The 19,647-nt window shown below is 46.5% G+C and overlaps 1 protein-coding gene across 1 annotated transcript; it reads left to right on the top strand.

The window, feature by feature from the left end:
- The first annotated feature begins 68 nt into the window (after positions 1–68).
- Positions 69–19,186, top strand: WDR3 (WD repeat domain 3). The gene is made up of 26 exons (XM_054269888.1): positions 69–247; positions 1,571–1,780; positions 2,185–2,303; positions 3,260–3,338; positions 3,671–3,766; positions 4,882–4,995; positions 5,947–6,048; positions 6,167–6,264; positions 7,206–7,301; positions 7,598–7,828; positions 8,551–8,644; positions 8,979–9,080; positions 9,756–9,841; positions 10,256–10,391; positions 11,081–11,137; positions 11,806–11,906; positions 12,051–12,162; positions 12,277–12,411; positions 13,694–13,744; positions 13,952–14,017; positions 14,816–14,908; positions 15,445–15,492; positions 16,980–17,023; positions 17,497–17,625; positions 18,117–18,210; positions 18,831–19,186. Exons 1-26 carry the CDS (start codon positions 77–79, stop codon positions 18,984–18,986), a joined length of 2,820 nt encoding a protein of 939 aa, XP_054125863.1. The 5' UTR covers positions 69–76; the 3' UTR covers positions 18,987–19,186.
- Positions 19,187–19,647: the final 461 nt, after the last annotated feature.

The following is a 19,647-nucleotide window of genomic DNA, read 5'->3' as shown; positions in this document are numbered from 1 at the left end:
GTGGCGGCCGCGGCTCCTCCGCGCCCTCCTTGCCCCATTCCGCGCCCTCCTTCCCCGCGCTGCCCGCGCCGCCGCCATGGGCCTGACGCGGCAGTACCTGCGCTACGAGCCCGCCGCGCTCTTCGGGCTGGTGGCCAGCGCCAGGGCCGGCGTGGCCTTCGTGGCGCTGCGCGGAGAGCGGGGCCGCTACGTGGCCGTGCCGGCTTGCGAGCACGTGTTCGTGTGGGACACAAGGAAAGGAGAGAAGGTGGGACCCGGGGTGATGCGGTGCCGGGCAGGGCTGGGGTGCAGCGTGAGGGGCTTTTAGGCCGCCTGAAGCGAAGCTATTTGTGTTACTGTGCGGCGTTTGGAGGGAAGCGCCACCTCCACAGCATCCCTGCCTCTTGGGAAGGGTGAGCACAGCGTGAGGTTAGGCTGTGGAAAGGGTCTGCGGCTCTGGCTGCCTCCTGGCCCAAAGGCTGGTGTCTGCCAGTTCTCCAAGCTGGAGGATTGTGCATCGTGTCCTAGTAGTCCGAAATATACTGCAATGTTGGATATTTACAAGCAATTCTTGCTAGTTACAAGAAGGTAATTGGCTATTTCTGATTAAGGAATTTATAAGGGTTGCATTTGTTGAAATCCAGCAGGTAGCACCAGCACGCACAGAACAGAGGAGGCTGTGGATGATTTGGATCATGGGTATCTGGAATGCAGCAACTCTCACCTTTTGTGTTCCTTTGGTAGTAACTTGTAGCCATCAGTTGTTACTGATGCGATGGTCCTGCTGCTCTGCTGTTTAGGAGTAATTTATTTTATCTCAGCTTGGTCTTAAAATGAATCTCACTGTGGATCCCTGTGAGATTTGCCTCAGGACCTCAGTTGTGGAAGAATAAATGCTGTTGCAGTAACTGGAAAGCTGCTCCTGGTTTAGCTGTTTGTGTGAATGTTCTTGGACAAATCAGGGATGTCACAGCGTTTGTGTTTCGGCTGTGGAACTGGGTATCCCATATAAAAGTTGTATCCCATAGCGGGGATGTGAGCTGTAACTTTAAGGACTTTGCCACACACTGTCTCCTGTGAGATTCAGAAATCACTGCAAGTACTACTGTCCACTACACACTGAAATCTGGTTTTGTGTCACAGCCTCTGGAGTGGTGACTGCTGGTATGTTGTTCTGGAGATGTTTTCATCATTCTCAAGTTCTTGTGTGGAGCCTCTCTGTCCTATACCTGAGAAAGGCAAGGCAAGAGAGGATGGAGTCAGGAAGAAACTTTCCAATTTTACTCTCAAAAAATATTTCTTGCGCTCTGGTTCATAATATGTGGAGGCAGAAATTTCAGGTTCTGAGTTCCAGGGCTCATTCTGCACCGGTTTCCTGAGAAATCACTTCCCTTCTAGCTGCTGTTTACCTTGGAAAATGGGGTTAATGACACTGTATTTAGTGCAAGAAGTTGAAAAATGAACTTATAAAGTGGCAGAAGTGCTCAGTTGGAAGTTCAGGAGATGAACAGACTATATTTTCTCTCCTAAGTATCTGACTCTGACATGTCACTTACCAACATTATACATGTTTTGTCTCCTAAAAATGCAGGTTCTTATCCTTAAGGGCCTCAAGCAGCAAGTCAGTTGCCTCTGCCCCTCTCCAGATGGGTTGCACCTGGCTGTTGGGTATGAAGATGGAGCAATCCGTGTCTTCAACCTCCTAAGTGGGGAATCAGCGATCACTTTCAATGGGCACAGGGCTGCAGTTACAGCCCTGCAGTACGACCACCTGGGTGGCAGGCTGGTGTCTGGCTCAAAGGTGAGGCTGTCACATCTGGAGCATGACCCTGTCACAGAGATGCCCCTGGGGAAGGCTGACCTGCACTGAAGTGTTCAGTATTTTATGTGTGGCTTCTGTCCATAGCCAGAGGATGGCAGTGAGAGGGGCTGGGGGAGCAGCAGGGCCTGCAGGCAGAAATAGGGCACTGGTAGAGCTGTTAAAGTGAAGAATCTTGTGAGATCAGGAATAGCAAAAGTGTCTCAGGCTGGGATGATGGTACATTGATCAGTCTGACTGCACCTCTGGGGAAGCAGTGTCCCTTGCATTAATCATCCTTGTGATTCAGAGTGAGAAAGTGGGCTCTCAGGTAATCTTTCCAGTCTCATGGCAGGAGTTTTGCAGAGACAAGGGCCAGTCCCATGGAGACACTCTCTCTGTTCCAGGATACAGAAGTCATCGTGTGGGATGTCATCAATGAGAGTGGCCTGTACCGGCTGAGGGGACACAAGGATGTCATCACCCAAGTCCTTTTCTTGAAGGAGAAGAACTTGTTGGTCACTTGGTGAGCCAGACTAAGAGAAATTGTTGATCAGGAAAGCAGGCATGGTTGTACTTGCAACTTAGATGTCCTGTGTGCTACAGCAGTTTGTATTTTCCTTCTTGTGTTGTGATATCTCAGACCCGCCAGCATCTTTGAATATGATTTTGTCACATCCACATATTTTTTTAAGTCTGGTGCCTGAATCCAAGTCTTAGAGCAACTGATATGGCCATACTGAAAAGGATTTAAATTGTTGGTAAATCCACCAACTTAAAATTAATGTAACAAAGAATAGTGATAACATGTTCATTATGTATGTAACAGTTTTTGGGGTTTTTTTTGTTTATCTTGAAGAATTTAGTAGACTTACCTTCTGTATGTGTAATTCACACAGCAGCGTGACAGAAAAATTGCTTTCTTGTAAGCTGTAAATACACATATTAATTAAAAGATGATAGGTTTTTTGTAGCTGATTTTAAGTTATTCAATCAAAAGAGCTGCAAGGTGACTGAATCCCTTTGATTGATATTTGATAATTGATACCAGTTGATAATTGGTTGACAACAACAATCACTAATGTTTTACTTTTTAATATGCCATATACTAGCTTAATAGAAGAGTGCATGCAATCAGTCCAGTTTAAAATTAGAACAACTTTCTTTTGCTTTTTTTTTCAGATGGAAAAAGTAGTATTTTGTTGGTAGATGATACCCATTTCTTAACGCAATTTCAAATATTTGCAGGTCAGCTTCGGTAACTTGACAGATATCTTTTTGCAGCATTGCTGTGCCTTTTTTGTTTGGCTTGAAAAATGTCAGTGTTTGAGCAGCTGCTCTGTGATACATTCTGACATGTTCTAGATTTTTTGTATTTTGTATTTCTACCACTTTCTACAGGGGTTTTGTATTTCTACCACTTAGAAAAATGGTGAGCTCTGCAGTCTTTCCTTATGTCTGAGTTTTTCTTCTTTGTTCCAGTTCCAAAGACACACTGGTGAAATGGTGGGATCTGGACACCCAGCACTGCTTCAAAACTCTGGTTGGACACCGGGCTGAGGTAAAAAGAGGATGTGTGGAAGTGTTGGGCTGGAGGGACTTGGGATGTCAGGGCTCACTCTGGGCTTTCCTTGCTTTCAGGAGTTGCAAGCTGGCACCATCATACATTTTACTTTCATTAGGCTTTAGGAGTGAGCAAATGAGAAACTTCCAAACATTTCAAGAGCTGTCATCAGATACAGTGGGTGACAATTCCCATGCACATGTTCCTAGAGGAGGTGCCAGCTTGATCCATTCTCTGTTTGGTTGCTGTTTAAATAGGTCATTTAAAGATGCTGTGCTTTTTTAATGATTGTTAAGGGAGTCAGTTCCTCACATTGTGCCTCTGGACAGGTCTGGGGCATGGCTTTGCTGTCCCAAGAGAAGCGTCTGATCACTGGGAGCGCTGACAGTGAGCTGAGGGTGTGGGATCTCACCTACATCCAGGAGGTAAGACATTCCCCTGTGACCCCTCAGCCCCCCTGCCCAGCTGCTTGTCTTTGAACTGAGAAGGAACTGGAACATGTTCAAATCTGATGGATGTTCTGGGAAACAGCCAGAGCAGTGTCTTTGCTATCTGAGGGGTCCACGAGCTGCTCGTGTGATGGGCTTTGCTGTTTCCTGTGTTTTGCACTTTCAAGTGAAGCTGTGAGCACTTCCAGAATGAGATTTCCACACTGTGTCAGATCTTCCTGCCTTCTGACTTACTGTCTTGGTTTTGAAAGACAGGTGTCTGCTAAGGAAGGCAGGAGCCTCTCCTGAAATGAAAAATGTAAACCTCCTCCCTCTGAATTGCTATAAATTTTTAATTAAGGGGCTTTTAGGCAAAAATATGAGAGCAAGAATAATAGTTCTTTATTAGGGAAGAAAATTAAAAAAAGATAAAATAAACAATGCAGTAAATGAAAACAACACTGACAGAGTCAGAGCACAGCCTGACATCCTGTGGGTCAGGGTGCTGGTAGCAGTCCCATTGGAATTGTGGCTGCAGCTCTCCTGGAGTGTCAGGTGTGGTTCTGTTGGAGCAGGGATCCTGTAGAAAGGGTGTAGTCTTCTTCTGAAGATCCAGTGGAAGAGGCAGCTGTTGCTCTGGGAAATCCAGTAGAGAAGCTGTGCTGGTGTTCCAGAATCTCAGGATTATATCTGGGTAGGAATGCTTTCCTCTTCCTTCTGGGCAGAGCATCTCACAATGGGATGTTATAGTTCTTATCAGTCATGCAGTCTGTTATCAGCAGATGTGTCCCCTGAGAGAGGATTGGGTGTGGAAGAGAAAACTGCCCACTGAACAGAAGACAGCTGCCGTACAGATGGCAAATAGAACACAATTTGCTTGGCAGTCCAGGACACTTACAGCTGAGGAAGACAGCCTTGTGGGTGAATGATAGTTATGAGAGCACATGGACTGTTTGGTGCCTACAGGAATTCTGTAGGACACTCCAGTGTATGCTAATCAGTTGTACCTCCAGGGAAATGAAGTGTGAGCTAGAAAGCACAATACTGTAGCTCTTGAGGTTTAAGGTATTCCTTTTGGGTTTTTTATTGGGTTTTTTTTTTCCTGTGAGCAGGTAAAAGATCCTGATGAACCAGAATCCAAGAAAAGCAAAGCATCATCTTTACCTGCAGCAGAAGAAAACACTGAAGAGGATGAGACCTTAGAGCTGGATGAGCATCCTGAGGAAGTAAGATCAGTTTTCTGTGCTGTCTCTGAACTGGTGTATCTAACCCCATTTGCATGGTTTATATCCTAATGTCATATTTAGTTTGTTTGGGAAAATGTGATAATTCTTGTCTTCTTCCATAACAACTTCCTCAGCAGCAGTTGCTGCCTCATCTACCTGCAAAACATCAGAAGAAGTATGTGTGCCAAAACACCCACAGATTTATTCTCCACTGACAGTTTTTCTTTCCTTTCTATTTGAGAAGGACTAGCAAATGTATAAATTTAAACAGTGCTAATAGATCTCTTTCATCAAGCATCACAGAAATAAATAGTTCCTTGCTGGTTTGCAGCTGCTGAGTTCAGTACTGATGCTCAGCTTTTCAGAAACTGAGAGGTCAGAGTTGCACTGCAATAAAATATGGTGTGAGATTGGATTGCAGAAAGCCATTCCCACTTTTCTGCTGCTGGAGACTTTACTGAATCTGTCTCTCTGGTAGAACTTTCTGGAGTACTGCTCAGATCTCAGGCTGCTTGTAGTTGTGATAGATACCTGACTTGGTTAATTAAATTTTACAGCTTCCTCTCCAGAGGATTTCTCTCCCTTCAATGCCCTGTTTAGGAGTTTCTGTTCTCACCTTCTCTGCCTCTTTTGACTAAGCTCTGCTGCCTCTGTAGCATAAAAAAATCAGCTCTGTCTCTTAAATGGATGTGGTTTGCCAATAAAATTAAGTTATTCTTCCACTGAGACTGCCAATGATTATTTTTAGCTGAAATGCAACAAAACACCGGAGATAAGCTTGTAGCTCACACAGATGCTTGTTTTGTCCCTTTATTATCCTTACCAGCTGTTCTGCCAGGACCCTTTAGGTTCATTTCCCCTTCTCCTTGACATTTCTTGTCAGCAGGTTTCTTGAGTTTGCTAGAGATCATTTGACCTTTTAGACCTAGCTTTGTTCCTCTTTCCCTGCAGCGCATCGTGAAGTGCAGCAAGGTCGGATCCATCATGCGGGAAGGGAGGGACCGAGTGGTGACTCTTGGCACAGACAGGATGGGCAAGTTTTTGGCCTGCCATGTGAGTAATGGGGGGCTCTGCTACTGAGCTGTGGAGGAAGCTGGTAGAGACCTTGGGTACTTTCTGTGGGGGCTAGCCAGGGCTTTCATACCTTTGAATTTGTTTGCTCTGACCCTAGGGAACAGATGCCATTCTGGAAGTATTCTCTGTCCTTTCTGAAGAGGAAATCCAAAAGAAATTGGAGAAAAAAATGAAGAAAGCAAGGAAAAAAGCCAAGTAAGTAATTTTTTGGATGCTGTCTGTATCCAGAAGGCTCTACAAAAACTCCTCATTGTGTAGCATTGCACAGTGGTCAAACTCCAAGCTTCTGGCCATTCTCTTTGTGCTAGCTGTTATATTTTGGGGTTGATCTTTCTGTGCATCCTTGTGCTTGTCTGAGTATCCCTGTTCCCAGAGACTGAGGAAATAGCTTTCTTTCTGAATCTTCCCTCTGAAAAAAGAAAGCTAAAGTGTGCAAAGAAATGGATATAAAATGGGTTTTCCAGAGCTGCTCAGCTCTACCTCACATTGGTGTTTATCAATCATCAAAGCATCAAAGTAAGGTCTTGGTAGGCAATGCAGGAATGAGAGCTCCATCTGAGAAGTCACAGAGAATCTGATCCTTCATTTCCTGTTTTACAGCAGGCAGAGATACAGGTGAGAGTTTTCTTAATGGTTACTTTGTGTTAAGTGTCTCTGTGTATCCTGGCACTTAACAGGTGCCTCAGAACAGCCCTTAGGGAGAGATCTGGCTCCAGAGTAGAAACTAAAGCACAGGGCATCTGTGCAAATCTGGGCATCTGCAAATCTGCAAATGCATTTTGGCAATGGCTGAGAGCTTTTGGTGAGTGATAGGAGATGAGCAGAAGCTGGTCTTGCTCTCAAATACAGCTTCTGTTCCCTGTTCTGTATCCATCTTTGTAATGTGCCTTCTGTTTTGGCTCCAGAGGAGGAGGGTTTTTTTAGGACAGTTTGTGTCTTTAGTAGTCTGCATACTGGTATGAACTTCACTGTCCACCCTTCACTGTCCCTGTTCTTATATGTGGTAGCACTGCTGGATAAGAGGGAAGTTGTTTTCAGCAGGCTAAGTGGTTTCCTTATGTTTTCTGTGTTGCTATGTTAGTTTGTGTTGGCTGTGCTGGGTCATTTGACTCTTCTCCCTTATGTGACATTTCCAGACAGAACTCTGAAGAGGAGCCTGAAAGGAGTGTGGAGCTGAGCCTGCAGGAGGAGATTCAGCGGGTCACTAGTGTCAAAGCTTCTTCTAAAATCAAGTGAGTGGAAAAGCTTTTGTAGAGTCTGATGAGTGGTTATGAAGCTACCTGGGGAGAGCTCTGCATGGCTCAGTGCAGGCAGAGGTGGAAGAAGTTTCCCCCTCAACATATGTTGAGCTTGGAGCTGGGGAGAGACCTGCAATGATTTCCAGTCCATTCACACCACTCAGTGTGCACTTGCTTGTTGGATGTGCTCTGTCCATAGTCCTCTGTCTCAGTTGTTCTTGATAATTGATCCATCCAACACTTTGTCTTATTACCCCTGTGTACAGCTCTGATTTTATCTAATCAAACAGGTCATTTGACTTGATTCTCTCTCCAAAAGGAGAGCTGAAGATGGTGCTGCTGCTCCAGAACAATGTCATTGAATTGTACAACCTGGACCTGTCAGCACAAGTGCCCCAGGCTGTCCGTGTGTCCAGGATAACCATTGGAGGCCACCGCAGTGATGTCAGGACGTTGGCTTTCAGCTCTGACAACATTGCCATTCTCTCAGCAGCTGCAGAGTCCGTGAAGATTTGGAACAGGTATGCAGTCTGGTTGTGTCAGTCTCTCAGAATTGAGGCATGCTGTGTTAAGAAAGAGGGGACAGTGGAAATAGATAAAGCAGCAAATGAAGTAAGGGAAGGAAATAGAAAATTATTTTTCCTTATTAGGGAAACTGAGAAACTATAGATCTAAAATTGCAACAGAAGGTCTAAACACAAAGGTCCTGTCGTGTATAGACTACTTTGCTCTGGGTTTTTTTCTGCTTTTTCATTTTTAATAAGAGGTATTAACTGTTACCCTAAACAAGCCTGTTCTTTAGGGAGCATGTGGGTTTCTTGGCATCTTATCTGAAGGATCTTGTATTAGACTGAGTAGGCTGTTGGGTTGATCTAGAGAGTCGGGTGTTGATGTAGAGTGCTGTCCCAGTGTTTCTTGTGTGGTGTTGATTTCAAGCTCAGTTTCCTCTGAGTACACTATCTTACACTCCATCCCTTCCTGAAATGCTGTTTAAAATGAGGAGCTCTGTTCTTGTTCACAGCAGCAATAGGTCATGATGGTGGACAACACAGTGGCATGTTTTTATGGAAAACGTTGTTAGCAGTAGTGCTGGGTAGTGTTTGGGCCAAGAGGATGGTGGTGGCTTATCTTCTGACCCCAGCTGAAAGACAGCTGTGGGTAGAGGCCACACTGGAGCATGTCTCACTGAGCAGGGCAGATTCTGTGGGTGATAAGAGGTTTTGGGCTCTCTCTCTGTCCACAGGTCGACCTTGCAGTGCATCCGGACGATGGAGTGTGAGTACGCGCTCTGCTCGCTCTTTGTCCCCGGGGATCGGCAGGTCATCCTTGGGACCAAGGTAAGGAGCAGCCCTCTGACTCCACACTGCCCAGGGCTGGGAATGTGTTAGGAAAGTGTCACTAAGGAGGCCTCACAGAAAATGCATTGCCTGTCCTGATCTGGAGCACTGCTCTGTTCCCAGAGTTGTTACACAGCTCTTGTGGCTTGAGGTGGAAAGCAGAATAGAGGTTTGGGAAGGCCCTGATGGAGATCAGGAGTTTGGCCATCTGTGTGTAACAGCCACCTAGTGAAGCTGGCTGCTGGGGGCATGGGTGGCAGGGAGCTCTTCTGCCAGGAGCTGTCATGAGTTGTGAGCAGGGACTGATTCTTTTCTGTGATGTCTTTCTCCCCAGACAGGGAAGCTGCAGCTGTATGACCTGGCTTCTGGCAGTCTCATAGAGACACTTGATGCTCACGATGGAGCAGTGTGGTCTATTGCTCTTTCACCAGACCAGGTAACTCAGCCACCCTTAAAAGTAGCATCTGCACATCTTTTCATGTAGCCCTTTCCTATAGTACTGTGTTGCACCATGGAATTTGTTTTGCACTGCATGCTTTGTTCCATGGAAACGTGGAACCCCTCATCTTGGAAGATGCAGCTGATAATGTCTAATAACTTTCTAGTGGAATCAAAATCATAGCAAGAAATAATCTGCCCAAAATTCATCCACCCTTCAGATGAAAACATATGGGATAGATTTTACCCTCCTTCTTAATGTAAAATGTTGAACTGCTGTTCCTTTAGAAAGCTCTGTTGTAGGGTGGTGGTCAGGTGTGTGTTATCCAGTAGCAGTAAGAGTCTCAGGCTGGTCACAAATCAAAAGCATATTGTTAGCTGTAGCTGAGATGACTGCTTTCCATCCCAAAGTTACAATCCAGGTTTTGTTTTACATTTGAGGTCTTCGTCTTAGACCTCCAAAATAAGCTAGAGCTTTTGAAATTGTTTTTGCTGCTCAGGAAATGTGTGCTCTAACCAGAGCAAATGCTCTTGGTGGTGTCCACTTAATCATTAATGGTGTAGGAATGTGGGACATCTCAAAAACCTCCTCTGTGTTGGCAATTCCTTGCTGTAGACTTTCTCTGGAAGATAGGAACTAGTTTCATGGCAACTTTCTTGTTTTCCCCTACAGCATGGCTTTGTGACAGGAGGTGCTGATAAATGCGTCAAGTTCTGGGAGTTTGAGCTTGTGAAAGATGAGAGCAGTGTTCAGAAAAGGTGAGAAGATAAACCTTGTGCCATTGTTGTTGATGGGTGCTTTGGCCTCTGCTGTGCACTGCAAGAACTGCCCATGACATCAGTGTGGAACACATGGAGGAGAGTGTGGGCTCAGTGCAGTTTTGTGGAGACCTGAGCTTAGCTGGAGGAGGGCACTTGCCTCATTCTGATCCCTTTTTGTGTGTGTGAGTTTAGTGTCTAATCAGGCTGAACCTGCAGATCATTACCAGAAATGTAGCACTGAAATTCATCCGCCACCAGAGCCTGCTTATTTCCAGTCCTGTCATAGTGAGGAACGATGTGCTGCATGTTAGAATTCACTTCCTTTCCCAGGGTGCAGAGTGAGACTTGCATCCATTTCTCTTCCTGGTTTGTTTGCTTGGGTTGCCAGTTGTTTTTCCCTCTTGCTGCCAGGCTCTCCATGAAGCACGTGCGGGTGTTGCAGCTGGATGAGGACGTGCTCTGCGTGCGCTACAGCCCCAACCAGAAGCTGCTGGCTGTCTCCCTGCTGGACTGCACCGTTAAGGTTTTCTACGTTGACACGCTCAAGGTGCCTGACCAAACAGGGTGTGAGGCTGTGCAGGAAGGGATGTAACTGTAACCTGCAGGAATACAAAGGAAAAATGTTTGTTTTATGTGGAACATGCATCCTCCTTCAGGGGCCTGTTTGCTGGCAAACCTGACAGAACCATGGTTGTTCCACACTGGGAACTGGAAGATCCATTCTTCGTTTAAAAAGTGTTCTGAGCCTGCAGGTGGCAAGGTTCATTCTAAACCCTGCAGATGTGGTGGCACTCCAGATCTGTCAGGCACTGTGAAGGTGGGGGATGAATGTGCCTCATGTGGTGTTAAATAGGGCACGGCAGAGGCAAAGCCTGTGGGAGGAGAACCTTCCTTGTGAGCAGTGTGTGGTGGATTTGTGAGCTGTGTATTAACATGTGAATGTTATGGAGTGACACAGGACAGATTGGTGCTGGCAGTTACGTGCAGAGAAACAGAAATGAACTCCATTGACACAGGTGATTGGCACCAGAGTTAGCTGGAGGGAAACAGAGCTAGTTCAGCTTGCTTGGCTGCTTCCACCTTCTTCTCAATTCTAGCCTCATGACCCTGCTGCTAACAGTGTTCAGGGCAAGAATGAAAGTGGGGCAGTGCTAGAAAAACAGCTCCTCTGGAGCTTGAGATTTGCACGCCTCTCTACCCAGCATGTCTAACTGAGTCATCTTTCTTCTGCTTCAGTTTTTCCTTTCTCTGTATGGACACAAGCTGCCAGTGTTGTGTATGGACATCTGCTATGTAAGTATCATTAGGGCTGTGCAACTTGGGACTGTGGTGGTATGGATGAATGTGAGAGCCTCTGCTGGCATCAAGGCCTCTAGAATAAAGCTTTCCTGTCACCTCTTGACAGTTTCTGGGTGGGACACAGCAAGCCCTTTCTTATTCTGCAGTCCTGTGCTCACTGGAAGGGGTGTCAGAGTTGGGGTCATGACAGAACTGACCCTGGGGCATTTTGTGAGTGAGTGGAAATCAAAATGTTGTGATGGTCCCTTGCACTCATTGTAACAGGTACAGCCTGCTTTCTGCTGAAGTTGCTGTGTGAGGGGAGCTGAATTGTGAGTGGGAGCAGAGGGCAGGTGCTGAGAGGAAGGAGCCTCTTTGTGCCTGTTCATTCTTGGGCTGCATCTTGCTCTGAGGTGTCTTTGGAATGAGGCTCATTGAAAGCCAAGAAGAATGTCGGGATACAGCCAAATACTGCAGAGGGTCACAGGGGGACCAGAGTGCTGTCAGTGGGCTGTGCCAGTGCCAGAGCAGGGGCCACTGGGAAGGAGGTGGAGGGTTCAGGGGACCACATTTCAGAAGCCAGGTGTCTGCCTACTTAGTGCAGAGTCACTGGGGCAGCAGCAGTTCCTTGTGGGGCTGCCAGCCAGCCCCCCACACCCTCCTCTCTCTTTGTTGCTCTCTAGGATGGGACTCTAATTGCAACTGGCTCTGCTGACAGGAATGTGAAGATTTGGGGCTTGGATTTTGGGGACTGTCACCGTTCTCTCTTTGCCCATGATGACAGGTTAGTCAAATCCTGCAGCATCTTTGGACTGTGGACTTGTCTCCAAGGAGTTGTGATCCAGCAATAATCCTTTTATCCAGCATAGACAGGGGGAGTTCTGCAGTGTTCCCCAAGTGGGTAAATTTGAGCCTTTTTCTCTTCCAGTGTGATGTATCTGCAGTTTGTGCCCAAATCCCATCTCTTCTTCACAGCTGGAAAGGACAACAAGATTAAGCAGTGGGATGCAGATAAATTTGAGCATATCCAGACACTGGAGGTAGGAAGCTTTGGAGTCTGTTGAAAGGAAGCATTGTCCCTGCATGAGCAGGATTTTCCTCAGGGGTGGAAGTCGGGTGATGTTGATGTCATAACTCTTCTGTCCTCTGTGCAGGGGCATCACCAGGAGGTTTGGTGTTTGGCACTCAGTCCCAATGGAGATTATGTGGTGTCAGCATCCCATGACAAGTCCCTGCGCCTCTGGGAAAGGACAAGGGAGCCACTGATTCTGGAAGAGGAGAGGGAGATGGTGAGAGTTGCATCTTTCCTACCAAAACCAACTTCCAGACCTTTTGTTTCCTTGGTCTTCAGTGGCTTTCTGCATGTCTGCTGCTTGCAGTGTTTGACATTCTCTTGTGTGCCTTTCAGCACAAATGTGTTTGGGGGGCAGTTCAGCAGGTGGCTGATGGGGAGTGATGGAGAGCACTGCTCCTGTTAACTGCAGTTTGTCCCTTTTCCAGCTGTGAGAGGTCCCTCCTGTCTCAGTAGCTGGCCCCAGTGCTCAGGGATGCTGGAAGAAGCCCCTTCTATTCCATTTGAGCATGTATTGGGAGGAATCATAAATTCAGAAGGACTTTAGTAGGAAGGAAAGTCTGGAGGTCTCTTGTCCAACCCTTTGCTCACTGCAGGATGATCTTAATGCTATATTAGACTGCTTAGAGACTTGCCTTCATACACTGACATCTCCAAGGAAATAGATTTTCCATTCTGTCTGAGCACCTGTTCCAGTATTGAGCCACCACTAGGGTTGGGATGTGTTTGTTTCATGTATCCAATCAGAGGTTCCCTGGGAACAATTTGTAACTCTGTCTTTTGACTGGATCCCTCAGAGAAGCCTGTTTCTGTCGCTCCTTCCTAAGGCAGTTCTTAAACCACAGTGAGGGAGGAGGAGGCAGAAATGCAGAAGCAGGAGTGGATGAGAAACCTGCAATAGATGTTTGGGGCTTTTTATCCCAGCCTGTTTGCAAGAGCTGACCTAGATGCTGTACCTTGATGTCCTGTATTTGGTAAAAGGAGAGACCGAGACAGCTCTTCCAGATTCCAAAAAAGTGTGTTTTGGGTCAAGTTTGAATGGCAAGGTGGACATGAATCCATGAGTAATGAAGTATGCATAACATAGTTGGTGCCCTTTCATGTGAGAGATGGCAGACCAGAGACTCTTTCCTTTTGCAGCCCGGGACAACCCTGGGACTTCTCTAGATTTGTTCCCTCCGTGTTTTGTGGCTGGTGAAAGGTGTGGTGCTGAAATGTGGTGTCTGTCTCAGCTTGGTGGGATCCTGAAGGGCTGTTCCTGCACCCAGAGCAGAGACCTGGATTTCTTTCTCTGTGGGAGATTCTGGAGTTCACTGTGGGGTTGGGACCAGGGACAAATGGGCATTTTGCCACTGGCATTGTTGGACTCTGCTGATTGGTCCTGGTTTTGCAATGGGCTGCATGAAGCCCTCCAGGTTGTCTTGCTCAAATAGTCTGGAGGGGACTTGCACCCTTGCCTTACTCACTGCTGTAATATGTTGTGTTCTCATCCTCTGTAGCAACGAGAAGCTGAATATGAAGAGAGTGTGGCAAAGGAAGAGCAGCCTGTGGTGAGTTGCACCATCTGAATGTGTGTCAGTCTGATTGTACAAACTCTGGAAAAACTGTTTCTGTAAGAGGCGTGGAAGAGGTATCAGGGAGAAAGGAATGCTTTCTTGCTTTGAGGCAGTGCAGGGGGGAAGGGGGTGCTGAAGCTGTGGCTGCTGTGTGGTGCTGTGGAAGGATGGAAGTGCAGCTCTGTATTTTGTATTTTGCAGGTGGCTGGAGAGAGGCAAGGAGAGACAGGGCTGGCAGGAAAGAAGACCATTGAAACCATCAAAGCGGTAAGGTGCTGTGGCTCTGCCAGCGTGGCTTTGTGCCTTGCCAGTCCCTCAAGGGGGCCTCTCATGGGGTCATAGCATCAGTTTGGAGAGTAACCTGTGCTGTCACATAGGGGCAGGTTGCTCTTGCATGCACAGGCATTCAGTCCTGCTCAGAAGCCAACAGGGAGGGTTTTGACTCTGGAAAGTCACACACCAGCAATTCTTTCCTCCTGAGAGGAATGAGGTGTGGAGTTCCTGCAGCTGCCTGTCACATGTGGGACAGACAGAGCTGCTCTTGCCCTCTGGAGCATCCCAAAGGAGCAAAAGGCAGCTGGGATGTTCTCAAGGTATTAGGGCTCTCCCTGAAGGGCTGCGCAGTCCAGTGGGGTTTTGTGGAAGGTGGAAATCTATTGTGGTGCTTGATGTGGGAGATCTACTGGGAAGGTGTGGGGTGGGTAATTCCATGGCTGCAGATTTCAATGGTTTGGTGATTTTCAGAGGAAATCCTTCATCTGAATAGTCAAAATGGCCTGACCCTGGCTTGTGCCCCAAAGGGACACTGCTTGGGGTGGTGGTCAAAGCAACACCTGAAGCTGCAGCAGAGAGCACCCAGGGCACTGGGGGAATGTGGATGGAGCGTCACGTCTTCAGGACATGACTTGTGTGTTCAGGGCAATGGTGCAGTCTGGAGTAGAGGTTAGCAGGGGAGGTGCCATGTGGTGCTCTGTGTCAGCACCTCTGCTTCCACCTCCATTTGTCCAGCTGAGCTTTGTCTTGGCTTGTCTGGTGTTACTGATGTGCTGTTCTTGTGCTGCACAGGCTGAGAGGATCATGGAAGCTATTGAGCTGTACAGAGAAGAGACTGCAAAACTAAAGGAGCACAAAGCCATGTGCAAAGCTGCAGGAAAAGAGGTAAAAGACTGAGGGATGTAAAAATCCCAAGGTGTGTTGGGTGTATCCTTCCAGCTCACTGGAAAGGCTTAGCACACAGATAAAGTGAGGACAGCTGTAAACAGCAGACATTTGCTCAAATCTTTTGGAGAACTAAATGGCACCATGCTCTGGGGCATAATTAGGGGTTCTCTCCAGTGATCTTTATGCCTAAAGTCATAGCAGTCTAAAACATAAGTTTTGTCCCTGGAGAGTGTGCTGCTGCAGATTCATCCTCAAGCCTCAACTTAGCCTTCATCTCAACACTCCTTGCTAAATAAGGGGCTGTCATAGAAATGGGAAAAGTGACAAGAAGTGAAAGGAAATTCATCCATGTTAGTCATATATGTCTGATGGCTTCACATGAGGCCTTCAGAAACATTCTGGGGAGGGTGGAGGTGTGGGAATTGCAGGAAGACGCTCAGTAAAAGCTCTCCTCTGCTGTGGGTAAAAGTTTGCTCTGAATATGCATTTATATTCACACACTTGCCTCATTCTAACCCATTCTGTGTCTCCAGGTTCCCTTCCCTGTCAATCCCATTCTCCGTGCCTATGGAAATATTACAGTAAGTGGAATGCCCAGGCCACAGGCTGTGCTCCATTCTCAGCTGGAGTGAGGCTGGTTGATTTGCTGGCTGAGCCAACATGCTGGGTTGCTGTGGGGCAGGACTGCTTAGTTCAACTTTTTTTGCTTGTGCAAAGTGAATATAATTTAGGGGATTTTTTGGTTGTGGGTTTTTGTTGTTTTTTTTTTGTTGTTGTTTTTTTTGGGTTTTTTTTGGTTTGGTTTGGTTTTGAGGTTTTTTTGGTGTTTTGTTTTGTTTTGTTTGTTCTGTTATTTTTTAGTATCATGCATGTGTATTACAAAAAAGGTTTAACCCTGTCAGGGTTAAACAACCCTGATGATAGCCATGACTTTATGATGTTCCTTGTCATGAGCCAGGGGTTTACAGTCTCCTTCAAGATACAGGAAAGCTAGTTCAAACCTCTCCCAGGTTTATTTATTTGGTGTTGCTACAATTACAGTTTGTTTTCCTATTCCTGCAGTGTTTACATTGAGAAAATTCTGAATGGAAGTTCAATGCCTGGGTGATGCAGGCTAGAGCTGGTGCCCTTATTCATTCATGTCATACTACTGCACAACAGTTTTCTCTAAATTCTGTGGGTTTTTGACATATTACAAAATAGACATGGATGTGGATTTCATTGATAAATAAAAATCCACTACTCTGAGTAATTAGTTTTTGTTTTTCTGGTTTATTCCAGTGTGCACTGCCAGACTGTGTTTTTTAAGTACCCTTAGGAAGATTCTTGTTTTTTCACTCTCCCCTTTTCATGCAATCATACAATGGCTTGGCTTGGATGGGACCTTCAATATCATCTGGTTCCAACCCCTCTGCCCTGTGCAGGGACACCTCCCACTAGACCAGATTGCTCAGAGCTGAATGTCAGTGCCTGATGAAACAGCCTTTGTCTTCCTTCTAATTACCTGTAACCACCTTGCAAGAGCCCTTCTGTCCCTTCTTCCATGATTATAGGTCTATTTAATTATAAGTTGGATAGACTTAACAGAAGGGAATGAAATCCTATGATTTAGTAGTTAGAGGCACTTTTCTTTCCCAATTCCCAGCTCTGCTCTGGAAATCTTTTCCCATCTGCCAAACGCTTCCAGCAGATAAACAGGAGTAGTAGGAATTAAGTCTGGGAGATGAGTTTGTATAAAGTTTTATATATAATTTGTTTTACCAAGCTTTTTGTCCAATTTGTACAAGATTCATTGACATAAATTGAGATGACTTAGCTGATTAAATAAAAATTAGATTTTTCACAATATTCTTCAGCAGTGTAGAGTGTCCTGAGAAAGCTGAGAGAGAACTTCTCAGAGTGGCAGCTGATTGAAGCTGAAAGGGTTTCCTCTTTGTTGTATTCAGCTTCATGTGTCTGTCTCACAAGATGAAATGGTGTGGTTTTAACTGTGTGAAGTGGACCTTAGGGCATGTTGGTCCTGGAATGTTTCTTATTAAGCAGGGCTGTTGTCTTTTCTCTGTTGCAGCCTTCTGCCTATGTGCTGGAAGTTTTCAAGAAGGTCAAGTCGAGGTGAGTCCCGGAAGCTTCATTGCTGAACACATTTGTGACTCAGTGTTGGGTTTCTGGGCCCAGGAATGGATGGGCTCCTTGAGTGGTCTCTCATGCAAGGTATGGGCAGTGCTAGAGAGTCTGGAGTCAACTGTTTCCAGCAGCCTCTTTTGGAACATGCATGGAACTGGGGAATGGCAAGTGTGGGCTGAAGTTTCTGGATGTGGGTTGGCTGCTTGGAGCTGTGCATGTATGTGGAGAGCAGTTTGGGGCTGCTGAGGAGGGAAGGCTGTGTGCCTGCTCCCTGTGCCACCAGATGCCTGGGCTGTGCAGATGCAGGACATCTGGTGCAGATGTGGGCACTCATGGAGCAGCTGTGAGAAATGCTTAGCACAGCTGGGTAGCAGAGCCCACCTATGTGGATGTGTTTCCTGCTCATCTGGAGCAGTGTACTGACTGAGACTAATGCTTGTGTCCCTTTGCTTTTCCCTCAGTGAGCTGGAAGAGTCTCTCCTGGTGCTGCCTTTCTCCTATGTCCCTGACCTGCTCAGACTTTTCAATGAATATATTCAGCAGGGCTCAGATGTTGAGCTTCTGTGCCGAGCTCTCCTCTTCCTGCTCAAGTGAGTCCTTTATCTGCCCAGACTGTGTCTGGGCTTTCTTCTGAGTCTCTGGGCCTGAAGCTCTTGGGAAGCATCCTTGGGAATAAACACGTGGTATCTGTAGGAGATGAGGAATCTCTGCAGCCCACAGTGAATGGTGTGTGGGAAGGAACTGCTTGGGTGCAGAGTGCTGACATGCCTGGATGGGGATGCTGGTCCTGGTGGCCCAAGTCTCACTGGGATGAGAAGATCCCACATCAAGCCTGATGAGGCACTGTTGGTGGCACAGAGTCACTGTAGAGCTTGTGTTCTCAGAAAGACCTCCCCCCTGAACCACTGTTAAACTTGAGAAAACAGCTTTTCCAGATAAATTTGTCCATGCCTGTCCATGTCCATGTCTGGGGAAGATTGAATAAAAAACCCCTGTATGTCCAGAACATACAGAGGCTCAGGAGAGGGCCTTTGTGATGTTTCTAATAACAATGCTGCAATACACTGTTGCTTTGTTCCAGGATACATTTTGGGCAGATCACAAGCAACCAGATGCTGGTGACAGTGATAGAAAATCTGAAGAAAACCACCATCTCTAGAGTCAGTGAGGCCCGGGTGAGTGTTACACCCTCCCTTTTTCCAGGATGTAGAATAATGGGATGAGCCAATGTTTGTGAGCATGAGTTGTCTGTGGTGTCCAGTGGGGAAGTTGTTTTGGGATCTGAGCTCTTTAAACCATCCTCTTTTGCAAATAAGCTGTCTTTTCCTTATGTTCCTCCTCATGTGAGAGTAGTCCAGTGGTGAGCTTATACTTGTGCTCCCTGCCTCATTTGCACTTGGTTTCCTGATACATGTGCTTGGATCTTGGCTCGCTAGTTTCTAAATATGTGGGAGGTAAAGTAACTCCCTGCTTCTCTTGGGCTTTTCTGTGGGCTGCTGCCTCAATGCAGACTCTGCATTTTCCTAGAGGAAGCTTCAGAACCTGCCAGCAACTTGTCTTCAGAAAATGTGGTGGATTATGGGTGCTTTTAAGAGAGGACTGTGGGGAACTGAGTGCAGAACCAGCTGCTCTCCTGGTCAAATGAAGTTCACATTTAAACTAATGTTGCTTTCTTTAAATCTGTGGATTGTCTTGTTTTCATCATCTCTTAGTAGAGGGTGGCCAGTGCAGGACTCTCTGCACCCTGGCTGGCTTGGGATGTGCCTCACAGTGTGGTGCTGGTCTGTCTCTGCAGGATGTGCTGGGATTCAACATGGCAGGGCTCCAGTTCCTGAAGAGGGAGATTGAGGCCAAGGAGGAGGTGACATTTTTTGCTGATGCTACTGAACGTTTTGAGGAGAAGAAAAGAAAAAGGAAGAAGAAAGAAAAGATGGTTCTTGCAATGCTCTAGCATTTGCTGCCCAAGACCCAGAGCACCTGGATGGACTCATGTAACCTCACTGCTTACCATGGAAGTGTTCTTGTGGCTGAACATCTGTGATGATGTCCCCTGGCTGGGACAAAGTCTGTCCCCTCCACGTGGTGTAACCCAGCATGTAAACCCAAGTCAGGATGGTTGTCTGTGAGATGGACTCTCTCCAGTCTGCTGCAGATGGATGCCTTTGGACTCTTTCTGAGGTGGCTGTCAAAGGCATGTGCTCTTCCTCTAGTGGAATGCCTGTTAGAAATGGAGTTGATTTATCCTGGGATCAGCTCATTCTGGCAGTGTTGATTCGATGAAATCCAGCACAGGACTGCTGGTGAGACCATGCCTTTATCCAGGATTAAAATCCTGGCAGGATTTTTCACTGACACCTACTGGTGGCTTGTGGCCTGTGGAAAAAGCTCTGTGGTTTCTGCTGAAGTGTGAGGACTTGAGCTACAATCACTCACTCTAGTGGGACAGGGAGAAACATGGCTGCACTCTATTAAAGGCATATTTATATTTGCTTTGTGAGACAATTTTGTCCATAGTCTTTTGTCCTGGTATTTCCTTTGTAAATCCTCAGTTGCTTTGGCCTGTGTGTCTGTTTTCAAAAGATTTTTTACAGAGAATAAAATCAGTGGGAGCA

This window comes from Melozone crissalis, unplaced genomic scaffold (genome assembly GCF_028551555.1).
Source record: "Melozone crissalis strain CALT ecotype California unplaced genomic scaffold, PUWL_Pcris_2 ptg000008l_1, whole genome shotgun sequence".
NCBI lineage: Eukaryota > Metazoa > Chordata > Aves > Passeriformes > Passerellidae > Melozone > Melozone crissalis.
This window is presented reverse-complemented; position numbering and strand designations above follow the sequence as displayed.